Genomic DNA, 12,066 nt, shown 5'->3' with positions numbered 1-12,066 from the left:
ATGCAGCCAGCTCCAGTTCCCTAAAGAGACAGGCTGAGGGTGTGGTCCCCTGTGTGCTGGGCCCATCCTAACTGAATGGTCACAGCACAGAGATTTAAATCACGGTGTCACAGGGCAGAGATTTTTGGGGAGAAACCAAGGTGGCTTTCTGCCACAGCCTCATCCACAGACTTTGTCATGTGGTCTGTCCCAGATCGCTCTAACCTGCACCCAGATCTGGTGGACGACGGAGGTCGGCATCGCCTTCTCCAGGCTGGAGGAGGGTTACGAGAACGCGATCAAAGACTACAACAAGAAGCAGGTGCGTAGGCAGGCACCGCGGACCCACAGTGCTGCTGGAGGATGCGGCCGGGCTCCCCCGGCCCTGACCAACAGCCCTGACCAGTGGTGTCCTGCCTCAGATCAGCCAGCTCAACGCCCTGATCACGCTGCTCCTCGGCAGCCTGTCCTTGGGCGACAGGATGAAGATCATGACGATCTGCACCATTGATGTACACGCCCGAGACGTTGTGGCCAAAATGATCACGGCCAAGGTAGGACGCAGGTGATGGCACCGCCTTGCTCCCCAGGGCCTGGAGCAGGCGCATCCAGCCCCTGCTTCAGTCTCTGGCTGCAGAAGTTAAGCACACACAAGACGAGCTTGTGTGAGCACCAGGGCCAACACGCACAGGCTGCTGTGTGCCTGGCTGTCCTGCTGCAGCCCTATCCTCCCTCCCACGCCCTCCCAAGCTTGGGCCCATCCAGCTCTAGATTTCGATGCTCTGAATGGACTTTGCATCGCTGAGCACCACAGTCAATGCACAGACAGCCCCATCACACGCGAGGAGGCCCAGAGGCTGCAGCGGCCGTAGAGGAAGCCCGGGAGGGCCGTCGTGCCTTCACTGACGTTTGAAGGGTCTTCCCCTCGGCTCTGCAGGTGGAGAGCTCCCAGGCCTTCACGTGGCAGTCTCAGCTGCGGCACCGCTGGGACGAGGACAAGCGGCACTGCTACGCCAACATCTGTGACGCCCAGCTGCAGTATTCCTATGAGTACCTGGGCAACACGCCCCGGCTGGTCATCACTCCGCTCACGGACCGGTACACAGGGGTTGGCCCCATTGTCAGCACCCGTGCAGGCGGGATTGGCAGTGACACTCACTAGCAGCAGCGGGAAGCCGCTGGCAGTGGGGTGGGGGGTCAGGCTGCCCAGGCAGCTCAGACAGGACGTCCACCTCGCCCAGGTGCTACATCACGCTGACGCAGTCCCTACACCTGATCATGGGCGGTGCTCCAGCGGGTCCCGCCGGCACCGGGAAGACAGAGACCACCAAGGACCTGGGCCGCGCTATCGGGACCATGGTGTACGTCTTCAACTGCTCTGAGCAGATGGACTACAAGGTAGAGCAGCCGGGTGCATGCAGCAACGGGCAAGGGGGCCAGGTCCAAGTTCCCGTTCACAGCAGACCCCGTCCCAGGGCTAGGGCTGGCAGTCCCTGCTCAGCCCATGCTTCAACGGGGTGAGTGCGTGGGGCTGGGGTTCTGCTAAAGAGGGGATTTCCCTGGGGCGGCGTGAGCTTCCTGGGGGTGAGCTCCTACCTGCTTTCCCAAATGGCCCCCGCCTTGCGGCAGCCTCCCATGCAGACCACGAGCCTCTGAACTGCTCTCCATTGCTTCTCCCCCAGTCGTGTGGGAATATCTACAAGGGGCTGGCACAGACAGGCGCCTGGGGCTGCTTCGATGAGTTCAACCGCATCTCGGTGGAGGTCCTGTCCGTGATTGCCGTGCAGGTGGGGCCCGTGTCCCTGGCAGGCTGTAGGGGCGCGGGTGCTCGGTGCTGCTCAGCTTGTCTGCCCTGGCCCCGTCCTCAGCGCAGCATCGCTGAACCCAGAGCCCAAGTGCAAGAGGCCGTCGGCTCAGTGCCTGACCCCGGCCACCATTGCCTTTGAATCCTGCCAGGGAAGCGGCAAAACAGCAGCCTCCAGTCCACATGCCCCCAGGGAGCCCTGTGTCTGTGGCAAGGACTGCTGGAGTCAGCAGCACATCCTCCCCCCATGACGCTTGAAGCTGATGCTATTGCATTTGAAAGCCTCTCTCTGCTCTTGCAGGTAAAATGCGTCCAAGACGCCATCCGGGCCAAGAAGACCGCATTCAGCTTCCTCGGCGAGATGATCGCCCTCGTCCCCACCGTCGGGCTCTTCATCACCATGAACCCAGGCTACGCAGGGCGGACTGAGCTGCCTGAAAACCTGAAGGCTTTGTTCAGGTGTGCGCAGAGGGGCGGCTCCAGCCGGTCGCCACTCATCGGCTCTCGATGCCGACTTGCTGGGCAGCTCATCTGTGCTCGCGCTGCAGCCTGGGCTGCATAACGCTCAGCACAGACTTCATCGTGGAAATCATGCACATGCAATTCCTGCATCTGGGAGCTGTGGCTGAGGGTACCATGCATTGGGGGTGGGGTGTGCACAGAGGGGAGTTGCCACCGGACTTCTTCCCCTGGCCCTTGTCTCCTCTCCCGCAGGCCCTGTGCCATGGTGGTGCCCGACTTCGAGCTCATCTGTGAGATTATGCTGGTGGCAGAAGGCTTTCTTGATGCTAAACTTCTAGCGAGGAAGTTCATTACTCTCTACACCCTGTGCAAGGAGCTGCTTTCCAAGCAGGTGAATCAGCTGGGCTGGGAAGGGCTGGTCTGTGGCTAGAACTGGGCTTTCACTCCCGGCAGTCTGGGGGACCAGGCCGGACACTTCGGCTCCCATGCAGGCATGTCCTGTGCAGGCAAGTGGGACGCTCTGCTCATCCCAGCATGACCGCTGCAGGGAAACAAAGTGCATGCACCTCTGGGCAACTCTGCTGAGCTAGATTTGCAGCACACACGTGCTATGGCACAGCCTCGGGGATGCAGACTGGGCTTTTCTGTTGCACACTCAAACCAAACGTGACATTCAGGCTTCCCACCTTGCCAGGACCATTATGACTGGGGCTTGCGGGCCATCAAGTCAGTGCTGGTTGTGGCCGGCTCCTTGAAGAGAGGGGACCCTGGCCGTGCAGAAGACCAGGTCCTCATGAGAGCTCTGCGGGACTTCAACATCCCCAAGATAGTGACGGACGACCTGCCCGTGTTCATGGGGCTCATCGGGGACCTCTTCCCAGCGCTGGACGTCCCCAGAAAGCGGGATCTCAACTTTGAGAAGGTGAGCACGCCTGGGAGATGGGGCAGGGGCTGTCCCTCAGTCATGGGGGTCTCCACCCAGGCTCTGAGATCTGCCCTGTTCGGGCTGTGCCCATTAAATCAGTGCTGCTGTTAACTGTCTTGATTCTGGTGGTTGGAGGTTCCCCACGCTAGATGCCACCCAGAGCGCCTGCAGCCTGTGCAGTGCCCACGGGCTCAGGGCAGGGCAGCAGCAGAGCACTCCAGCCAAGGCCCCGGGCACATCGGGGGAAGCGATGAGCCCCGGGGAGAGGGACGTGCTGTGGGTGGGGTGTGAGGGAGCGAGCGGCAGGTCCCACGCTGGTGCCTGCAGCCACATGTGGCCCTGGTGGCACGCAGGGCCCATCACTAACAGGTGCGCCCTTCCGCAGGTCATCAAGCAGTCCATCCTAGAGCTGCGGCTGCAGGCAGAGGAGAGCTTTGTGCTGAAAGTGGTGCAGCTGGAGGAGCTGCTGCAAGTGCGGCACTCAGTGTTCGTCATCGGCAATGCGGGCTGCGGCAAGTCACAGGTGCGGCATCTCCGAGCTGCTCCCCCGCTCGGAGCCTCTGCCCCAGTCAGGCCAGGCCTGAGCCCAAGGATGCCAGCTGTGCCGTTTCCACCACAAGACAGTGGTGGGAGACCCGGGGTGGCAGCAGACTGCCGAGCAGGGGGACAGATAGGTGTGTGTACCATGAGAGACCACCCCCCGCTTTCTAGCCAGCGCACGCTATGGAGCTGGTGCTGCCCTTTGCCAGAGCTGGCACACACCCAGGCACAGACAAGGCAGACCGCAGGGGCCACAGGATGCTGGCCAGTGGAGGTTGTGGTCTTTCCCACCTCGGAAGGACCCAGGTGCTGCTCAGGCATTGTCGCAGCCTCAGAGGCCGCGGGCTCTGGGTTTGGATGGAGTCCCGGTGCACGGGTCTGTCGTGGGAGAGGAGCCAGCCCCACAGTCGCCACCAGCCCGAGGGAACTGGGGCATGGCACTGTCGGAGCAGGGGGCCCACTGCGCCCTGGGTCGTGGTGTCTAGGACCCTGTCTCAGGGTATGCGTCGGGTTTGTACAGAGCTGCAAGGACGCCTTGGCCCACAGGTCCTGAAGTCCCTGAACAAGACGTATCAGACCATGAAGAGGAGGCCCGTGGCCGTGGACCTGGACCCCAAAGCCGTGACCTGCGACGAGCTCTTTGGAATCATTCACCCGGCGACCAGGGAATGGAAAGACGGTAGGAAACAGACGTCTTCCCCCTTGCACGGCGTCTCCTACCCCCACGGCAGCAGCCAAAGGCTAGCCACGGCTCCCGCAGGTCCAGGCATGCACGCCATCCCCTACCGCTGGCCATGGAAGTGGGCCGGTCTTTTCATCGGCCTCTTCCTCCAGTTGGGTGGGAACGGATTTAGCAAGTTTATTCAGAAGCCATTGGCACTGCTCCCCCCGCCGCGAGGTGAGCAGTGCTGGGACGAGTGACTCTGTGTTGTCGGGCAGGTCTGTTCTCCACCACGATGCGAGACCTGGCTAACATCACGCACAAGGGCCCCAAGTGGATCATTCTGGATGGAGACATCGACCCCATGTGGATCGAGTCTCTGAACACCGTCATGGATGACAACAAGGTGGTACCCTGGGGCGCCGGCTGCCCGACTCCCGCTCCCGCAGCCCAGAGCAGCTGCTTCACGGCAGCGCTTCCCCCCAGGTCCTCACGTTGGCCAGCAACGAGCGCATCCCCCTGAACCTCACCATGAGGCTGCTGTTTGAGATCAGCCACCTGAGGACGGCAACGCCTGCCACCGTGTCCAGGGCCGGCATCCTCTACATCAACCCTGCAGACCTGGGCTGGAACCCGTGAGCTGCTTTCCTTTTCTCCCGCGTGCCCCTGGGGAAGGTGGGGTGCGTGTGCCACCTTCGCTCTGGGCTTTGCTGGTTGCCCCCATGCCCTTTCTACACGTGTCAGGGGTTTTAAGCCTCCCCCAGAGGCACTGGGTGCTGGCTGCAGCCCAGGCTGGGGATGGGGATGGGGATGGGCACTGGGCTGTGCCAGTGCTCCTGCTGGCACCAAACCCAGGTCTCGCACTTCCACTCAGGCTCAGACTGATGCCACACATGGGGGCTGGAAAGGATTTTGGTCAGACTGGAACAGCCTGGGGGGGTTACCTTCCTCTGTAGCAGAGAGTCTGGCCTCCACCCGGGATCTCTTGGGCAGATATTAACAGCCTTTCACAGGAGCAGGACACTGGCTGCCACGGTCTCCCTGCTTTCCCTGTGGCTGGGTCAGACAGGGTTAAGGGCAGTTTTACAAAGAGTTTAGTTGATGGTTTGTCTGGGCTGGTTTGGCCAGGGCTGGTCCTGCCCCCACCAGGGCTTGGACTAGATGTGAGCTCTGGAGGTCCCTGCCAGCCCCTCGTCTCTGATTGCGAGGCACGGCACGCGGGCCTGGCCTGGAGCGTGCAGCACGTCCATCTGGTTTGCAGTGTGGTGAACAGCTGGATTGAGAGGCGCACAGTGCAGTCTGAGAAAGCCAACCTGATGATCCTGTTTGATAAATACCTGCCCACGTGCCTGGAGAAGCTGAAGTTTGGGTTCAAGAAGATAACACCAGTGCCTGAGGTTACAGTGATCCAGACCCTCCTGTATCTGCTCGAATGTCTTCTGACTCCGGCCAACGCGCCCCCGGACTCCCCCAAGGAGCTCTACGAGCTCTACTTCGTGTTTGCCTGTTTCTGGGCGTTCGGAGGAGCCATGTTCCAAGACCAGGTACGGCGGCGGGCGGCGACTAGCGGGGAGCGACCCTAACACAGCAGCGCACTGCCGCCCGGGCGTGCGCTGCACTTGCTTTGGCTCTGGAAGCTCTTGGTGTCAGAGCAGGGCCCTCGGCCGAGGGAAGGGGGTTGTGCTCGGGCCCCGTGCCACAGCCGTGCTGTCCGGTCACTGTTCTGCTTGCACGGGGGGCTCAGCTGCCGTCCGGGTGCACCGTGGGCCCAGACCGGGACGTGGCCCTGCACCACTGCAGAAGCTGCACCTGGCGAGTTGTCTCGTTCTCTCTCCGCAGCTCGTGGACTATCGCGTGGAGTTCAGCAGATGGTGGGTGAATGAATTTAAAACCATCAAGTTTCCTTCTCAGGGGACTATTTTTGACTATTTCATTGATCCTGACACAAAGAAATTTTTGCCATGGACTGAAAGAGTGCCCAAATTTGAACTGGATCCAGAAGTCCCATTACAAGTAATGGTCTTCCTTGATTCTTTTTTCTTTTAATTGAATTACTAATTAGCTTTCCTCCCTCAACAGTGCTGTGCTAAAGGACATGACCAAGGCATGCATATTAAAACCACCATAACGACAAAAACAATGTAGCCTGCAAATAGGTTGTTTATTTCTGTGCATGGATCCTTGTTCCCATGAAGTTAAGCTGATGATATGGGTGATTCAGCCTGATATCTAGGGTTGCAAGATGCTTGCATATGAGCTCTGGAAAACCTTGTCCCCTGCTTGGGCAATACAGGCAACCAGTGGGGTGCCCTACCGCAGGGGCTGAGATCCGGTCTGGATGGCGGGCAGAGGTCCCCTGCAGCCCTGTTTTTCTATGATGCTGTGATTCCTGTCAGTGCAGGGAAGCCCTGAGCACTGACCAGCTGCCACTGTGAAGGAAGGCTTTGGTCTTCTAAAAGCCATCTCTTTTTGGAACCTTTTCTTTCCCAAATCTGTGCAGCTTTCTGGCCACAAGCCCCATTCCTCATAGACTTCACAGACGTTAGGGCTGGAAGGGACCTCGGAAGATCATCAAGTCCAGCCCCCTGCCCCAGGGGCAGGAAGTCAGCTGGGGTCACAGGATCCCAGCAAGATAAGCATCCAAATTTCTCTTGAAGGCTTTCAATGTGGGTGCTTGATCCACCTCCAATGGCAGGCTGTTCCAGACCTTGGGGGCTCAGACAGTAAAGAAATTCTTCCTTATGTCCCACTGCAGCGCCATCAGACCAACCTCCAGGGCATGCCGCCTTGCCCATCTGGCTTCCCCCTGGCCCAAGCAGGCACTTATCTCACCACTGGGTTTCCTTGACAGGCCTCCATGGTGCACACGACAGAGACCATCCGGATCCGCTACTTCATGGACCTGCTGATGGCAAGGAAGTGGCCCGTGATGCTGGTGGGGAACGCGGGCACAGGGAAGTCGGTCCTGATGGGGAACAAGCTGGAGGCGCTCAACACCGATGACTACCTGGTGCAGTCTGTGCCCTTCAACTTCTACACGACCTCGGCCATGCTGCAGGGTGAGGACTGCACTGGCAGGGCCGCACGGGGCTCTGCTGCCTGGCCCCCGTCTCACCATGCTCTGCACCCCCAGCGATACTCGAGAAGCCCCTGGAGAAGAAGTCGGGGAGGAACTACGGGCCCCCGGGCACCAAGAAGCTCATCTACTTCATAGACGACATGAACATGCCAGAGGTCGACAAGTACGGCACGGTGGCGCCTCACACCCTGATCAGGCAGCACATGGACCACGGCCACTGGTAATGGCCAGTCTGCATCTGTCTGTCTGTCCAGCTTGGAGCCCTTCTGTGCCCGTTACCTCGGTGTCTGGGTGCCTCCTGGGCTGATGGAGCCGTGCTCAGCCCCGCCAGCGGGCTGGACTCTCAGCACCGTGTGTGTGTGGAGAACCATGGCTTAGAGGAGCTAGCATCTTGTCCAGGGCTGTGCAGGGGGGGACTTGGGAACCTGTCCCATGCCCAGGCTGTAACCCATTGGTTGTTTCCCCGCCCCATGGTGTCCCCAGAGGGTCCTGAATGCATGGACTGATTGGGGCAGGCAACCGCAGGGGGTTCCTGCTTCCCTGGCCTGTGCACACCCTTCCCCTGCCCTCCCCCCACCCCACAGGTATGACCGGAACAAGCTGACCCTAAAGGACATCCACAACTGCCAGTACGTGGCCTGCATGAACCCGACTGCCGGGTCGTTCACCATCGACTCCAGGCTGCAGGTAGGTTGTATGGAGCCAGGGCAGGGACTGGGTGGCCCATCCAGCATCCTGGCTCTGTGGAGTCCCCCTTTTTGCCCTTCTCTAAGTGCTTTGACCAAGTGCTAAACTCTGCAGCACTGGCAAAAGGCCGTGGGTCTGAGAGGGCAGCGCTGGCCGGCAGAGCTTGCTTCCTGGCAATGGGGCTTTCTGGTGCCATCAATGGCTTTGTTTCAGCGACACTTCTGCGTGTTTGCCGTGAGCTTCCCTGGGCAGGATGCGCTCATGACCATCTACAGCACCATCCTGGCCCAGCACCTGGCCATCCAGAAGGTCTCGCCGGTGGTGCAGAAGATCCAGGCCCAGCTGGTTGCAGGAGCCTTGGGTAAGTGCCTGGGAGGGCAGCGTTTCTCAGGGCAGATGCTGGCTCTGCACGCAGAGCCTGGGCGTGCAGCTGGGGTTGGCAGGGCCTTCTGCGCCCCGCTCTGGGAGCCTTGCCCTGGTTGTACACGCGGGTGCTGCAGTGACCTCCTGGCACCTGGTGGAGGAGAACTCATTAAACTTGAAAGCTGATCATTCACACTCATTACCACCTCACGGTCCTGCAGCTCCCCTGAGGGCAGCACGAACAATACAGCAGTCTTAGGAATGATGAGCAAATCAGATTGTCCTTCGGTTCAGCTCTTTTCCAGAGCGTCTCTCTTCCAGAGCGTCTCCCACGTTGCTGCTCCCTGCTTGTGACGTTTCTGCTGGGGCTGTAACACAAGTTGCGTCTCAGCTTCAGTTCCAGCTTCCTTCTCAGCACCTCAAAGCCAATCCAGTCATTGCCATTTGGGCTAAAAGTGCCCGAGGCTTGTTCGCATCAAAGAGGATCACTTGCTAAGTCTGAGCAGAGCTAGTTCTGCTGTCTGGGGCTTCAGCACAGACAACGTTGGTGCTCAGACTGCTCAGCCTTGCAGCTGAACGTGGTGAAACTCAGGTTGCAACTCGGGCTTGTTTGAGAACCCAGAGAGAGGAGAGAAACATTAAGCTCAGTCTGGAGAAAAGCCATCCCTTCCTTTCAGGCACCTGGCCACTACCTGGCGCCTACGCTAACACATGCTGTATTTTCCCCTAAACAGCCTTACATCAGAAGGTGACCACGACCTTCCTGCCCACAGCCATCAAATTTCACTACCTCTTCAACCTCCGGGACCTCTCCAATATATTCCAGGTGGTGACCACCTGCCTCGTCCCTCCGCCCCATCCCTGCATGCTCTTGCTCCGAGCGTTTTCCAGAGCCAGCCCCTCGCCCCAGCAGCACTCGAGGCCTGGTCTGACAGGCTGTGCGTTTGCAGGGCCTGTTGTTCTCCACTGCTGAATGCCTGAAGAACCCCATCGACCTCGTGCGGCTCTGGCTGCATGAAGCGGAGCGGGTATACGGCGACAAGCTTATCGACGAGAAGGACCAGGAGAGCTTCGGAAGGGTCCTGGTGGCCACCTGCAAGAAGCACTTTGATGTAAGTCAGGCCAGACTCTTTGACCCGTGCCGGCGTGCCACCTGCACCATGCAGACACGCTTCCGGGGTGCACCTCGCGCTCCATGTCGGGGCGCATTGCCCAGGGGACTCTGTGGAGTCTGGCAGCTACCGGCCCCAAGAGCGGCTCTCACAGCAGCTGTAGCGCTGCTCTTCCCCAAGTCGTGGGAACAAGGGCACTTTCCAAGCGCTGCTTTGGCAGCGTGGGTTATGAAACAGCCCTGAGCAGCTGCACTGGGGGCCATATCATGGTGCCGACCTCTGCCCCCAGCCCAGCTGGGTCTGCCCCACCTCGCCTGTGCCCATGCGGGGAGCAAAGGGGGACGCAGCAGCAGTAGCGCTCCTGCCCGTGCGAGCCTGGGACTCACCTGACACTGCGCTTTCACAGGAGCTCGGCGAGACCCTGCTGTTCGCCAAGCCCAACATCTACTGCCACTTCGCCCAAGGCATCGGGGAGCCCAAGTACCTGCCTGTGTCGGGCTGGCCGTCCCTGAACAAGCTGCTGGTGGAGGCCCTGGACACCTACAACGAGGTCAACGCGGTGATGAACCTGGTCAGCACCCTCCTGCCCACCCGCAGAGCTGGGAGTGCGGCAAGCCGGGGGACCTGCCTGCCCGGCCTCTCCCGCGCCGTGTGCGTTAGCGGGTCCGTCGCGTCCCTGCCACGGGGCCCTGCCCTGAGCACCTGCGGCTGGCTCCCCAGGTGCTGTTCGAAGATGCCGTGTCGCACATCTGCCGAATCAGCCGGATCCTGGAGGCACCAAGGGGCAACGCGCTGCTGGTGGGGGTGGGGGGCAGCGGGAAGCAGAGCCTGTCGCGCCTTGCAGCCTACATCAGCGGCCTGGATGTCTTCCAGATCACGCTGAAGAAGGGCTACGGGATCCCGGACCTCAAGGTGAGCCTCACAGAGGCATGCACCGCAGCCTCCCACCTGCCACGGGCCACCATGTCCCCGTGCCCACCCCATGCATCATGATAGGGAAAGTCAACACCATGCCCAGGCCCCCCGCCAGCCCTCTCGCACGGTCCCTGCGTGTCAGACCCAGGCACAGGGATGGCTGTTTGCACAGCAGCGGGGTGGCATACAATGCCAGAAGCTGCTTGCGGCATATGGGGCCGGCACACGTTCCCAAAGCAGCCTGGCAGCTTTATCCAGCTTCCTTCGCCAAACCCAACATCTACTGCGACTTCTCCCAACGCATCGGGGAGCCAGGCAGAGACCCAGCTTCCTTCTGTGCAGGGAAAGCCCGAATACCAGCCAGGGACTCTGGGGACGTGCTGTGGCCATGGTGCTGGCCTCCTGTGCTGCCCCAGCCCCCAGAAGGGCATGCATGGTGCTGGACTCACCATCAGCTCCAGCACAGGCTGGGGGCCTGGCCTGCCCTGGCACGGCACATGCATCCTCGTCCCCTCCATCACCTGGTCTGGTTGCCTTTGCATCACCGGAGGAGATGCGTGGGGCAGGAGCCAGACCCGCACGCCTCCTGCTGGAGCCAGTGACTGTCTCCGTCCTCTGCCCAGCTGGACCTGGCCTCGCAGTACATCAAGGCGGCCGTGAAGAACACGCCCACCGTCTTCCTCATGACAGACTCGCAGGTGGCGGAGGAGCCATTCCTGGTCCTGATCAACGACTTCCTGGCGTCGGGTGAGGTGCCGGGGCTCTTCCAGGATGACGAGGTGGAGAACATCATCAGCTCTATGCGGCCGCAAGTGAAGTTCCTGGGGCTGCCGGACACGCGGGAGAACTGCTGGAAGTTTTTCATCGACAAAGTCAGGCGGCAGCTAAAGGTAGGAACCCCAGGCATCTGCCTGGCCCCGTCCCACTGCATGCAGGGTGCAGGCCAGGTACCATGCTGGCATGGGCAGCCAGAGGCTCTCCTGGGCACTGCTGGGCTGTGCTTCTGGCCCAGTGGGAAAGGACCGCAGCAGGGTTACGCTTGCACTCACCAGCCCCAGCAACCACAGGGCTCACCCATGCCAGGGGGCCTGGCCACACGCATGCACGGGCCTGGACAAAGACAGCTGTGCCCAGGGGCCACACTTCCTGCTGCAGGGCACCCCTGCCTAGCACAGCAGGCAGGATCAGGGCCTCTCTGCCTGGCCCAGCCCTGCCCAGAGCTTGCACCCAGCGGTACCCCAATATCAGTCCCACCAAGTCCTCCACCCCTGAGCTGCCCTGGGTGGGCTCCAGGTCCTGTGCCCTGCCGGGTGGTCTCTAATGCCATGAATGTGCCCTGGGCCCAGATCATCCTGTGCTTCTCGCCCGTGGGGTCAACTCTGCGGGTGCGCGCAAGGAAGTTCCCTGCCGTGGTCAACTGCACAGCCATCGACTGGTTCCATGAGTGGCCAGAGGACGCGCTGGTGTCCGTCAGTGGTCGGTTCCTGGAGGAGACGGAGGGGATTGAGGTGAGTGGCGCTGCTCAGCGGCACATGGGAA

General features: G+C 60.8%; 1 protein-coding gene across 1 annotated transcript in view; it reads left to right on the top strand.

Annotated features, from left to right (window-relative positions):
• Positions 1-12,066, top strand: part of DNAH17 (dynein axonemal heavy chain 17) — a 45,462-nt gene that overhangs the window by 17,439 nt on the left and 15,957 nt on the right. The window contains exons 32-55 of the mRNA XM_019514867.1: positions 194-301; positions 402-533; positions 917-1,077; positions 1,221-1,377; positions 1,662-1,766; positions 2,085-2,242; positions 2,498-2,636; positions 2,940-3,167; positions 3,556-3,693; positions 4,257-4,389; positions 4,650-4,777; positions 4,858-5,006; positions 5,633-5,915; positions 6,211-6,384; positions 7,223-7,430; positions 7,505-7,670; positions 8,035-8,137; positions 8,351-8,498; positions 9,235-9,326; positions 9,451-9,612; positions 10,019-10,183; positions 10,333-10,524; positions 11,151-11,417; positions 11,874-12,035. Coding sequence (XP_019370412.1) covers positions 194-301; positions 402-533; positions 917-1,077; positions 1,221-1,377; positions 1,662-1,766; positions 2,085-2,242; positions 2,498-2,636; positions 2,940-3,167; positions 3,556-3,693; positions 4,257-4,389; positions 4,650-4,777; positions 4,858-5,006; positions 5,633-5,915; positions 6,211-6,384; positions 7,223-7,430; positions 7,505-7,670; positions 8,035-8,137; positions 8,351-8,498; positions 9,235-9,326; positions 9,451-9,612; positions 10,019-10,183; positions 10,333-10,524; positions 11,151-11,417; positions 11,874-12,035 — 3,858 coding nt within the window. The remainder of the gene's footprint in view (positions 1-193; positions 302-401; positions 534-916; positions 1,078-1,220; positions 1,378-1,661; positions 1,767-2,084; positions 2,243-2,497; positions 2,637-2,939; positions 3,168-3,555; positions 3,694-4,256; positions 4,390-4,649; positions 4,778-4,857; positions 5,007-5,632; positions 5,916-6,210; positions 6,385-7,222; positions 7,431-7,504; positions 7,671-8,034; positions 8,138-8,350; positions 8,499-9,234; positions 9,327-9,450; positions 9,613-10,018; positions 10,184-10,332; positions 10,525-11,150; positions 11,418-11,873; positions 12,036-12,066) is intronic.

Source organism: Gavialis gangeticus, unplaced genomic scaffold, assembly GCF_001723915.1.
Source record: "Gavialis gangeticus isolate Ggan-Ray unplaced genomic scaffold, GavGan_comp1, whole genome shotgun sequence".
In the NCBI taxonomy this organism is placed as follows: Eukaryota; Metazoa; Chordata; order Crocodylia; family Gavialidae; genus Gavialis; species Gavialis gangeticus.
Note: the sequence above shows the minus strand (reverse complement) of the source record. Positions and strands in the feature narration are given on the sequence as shown.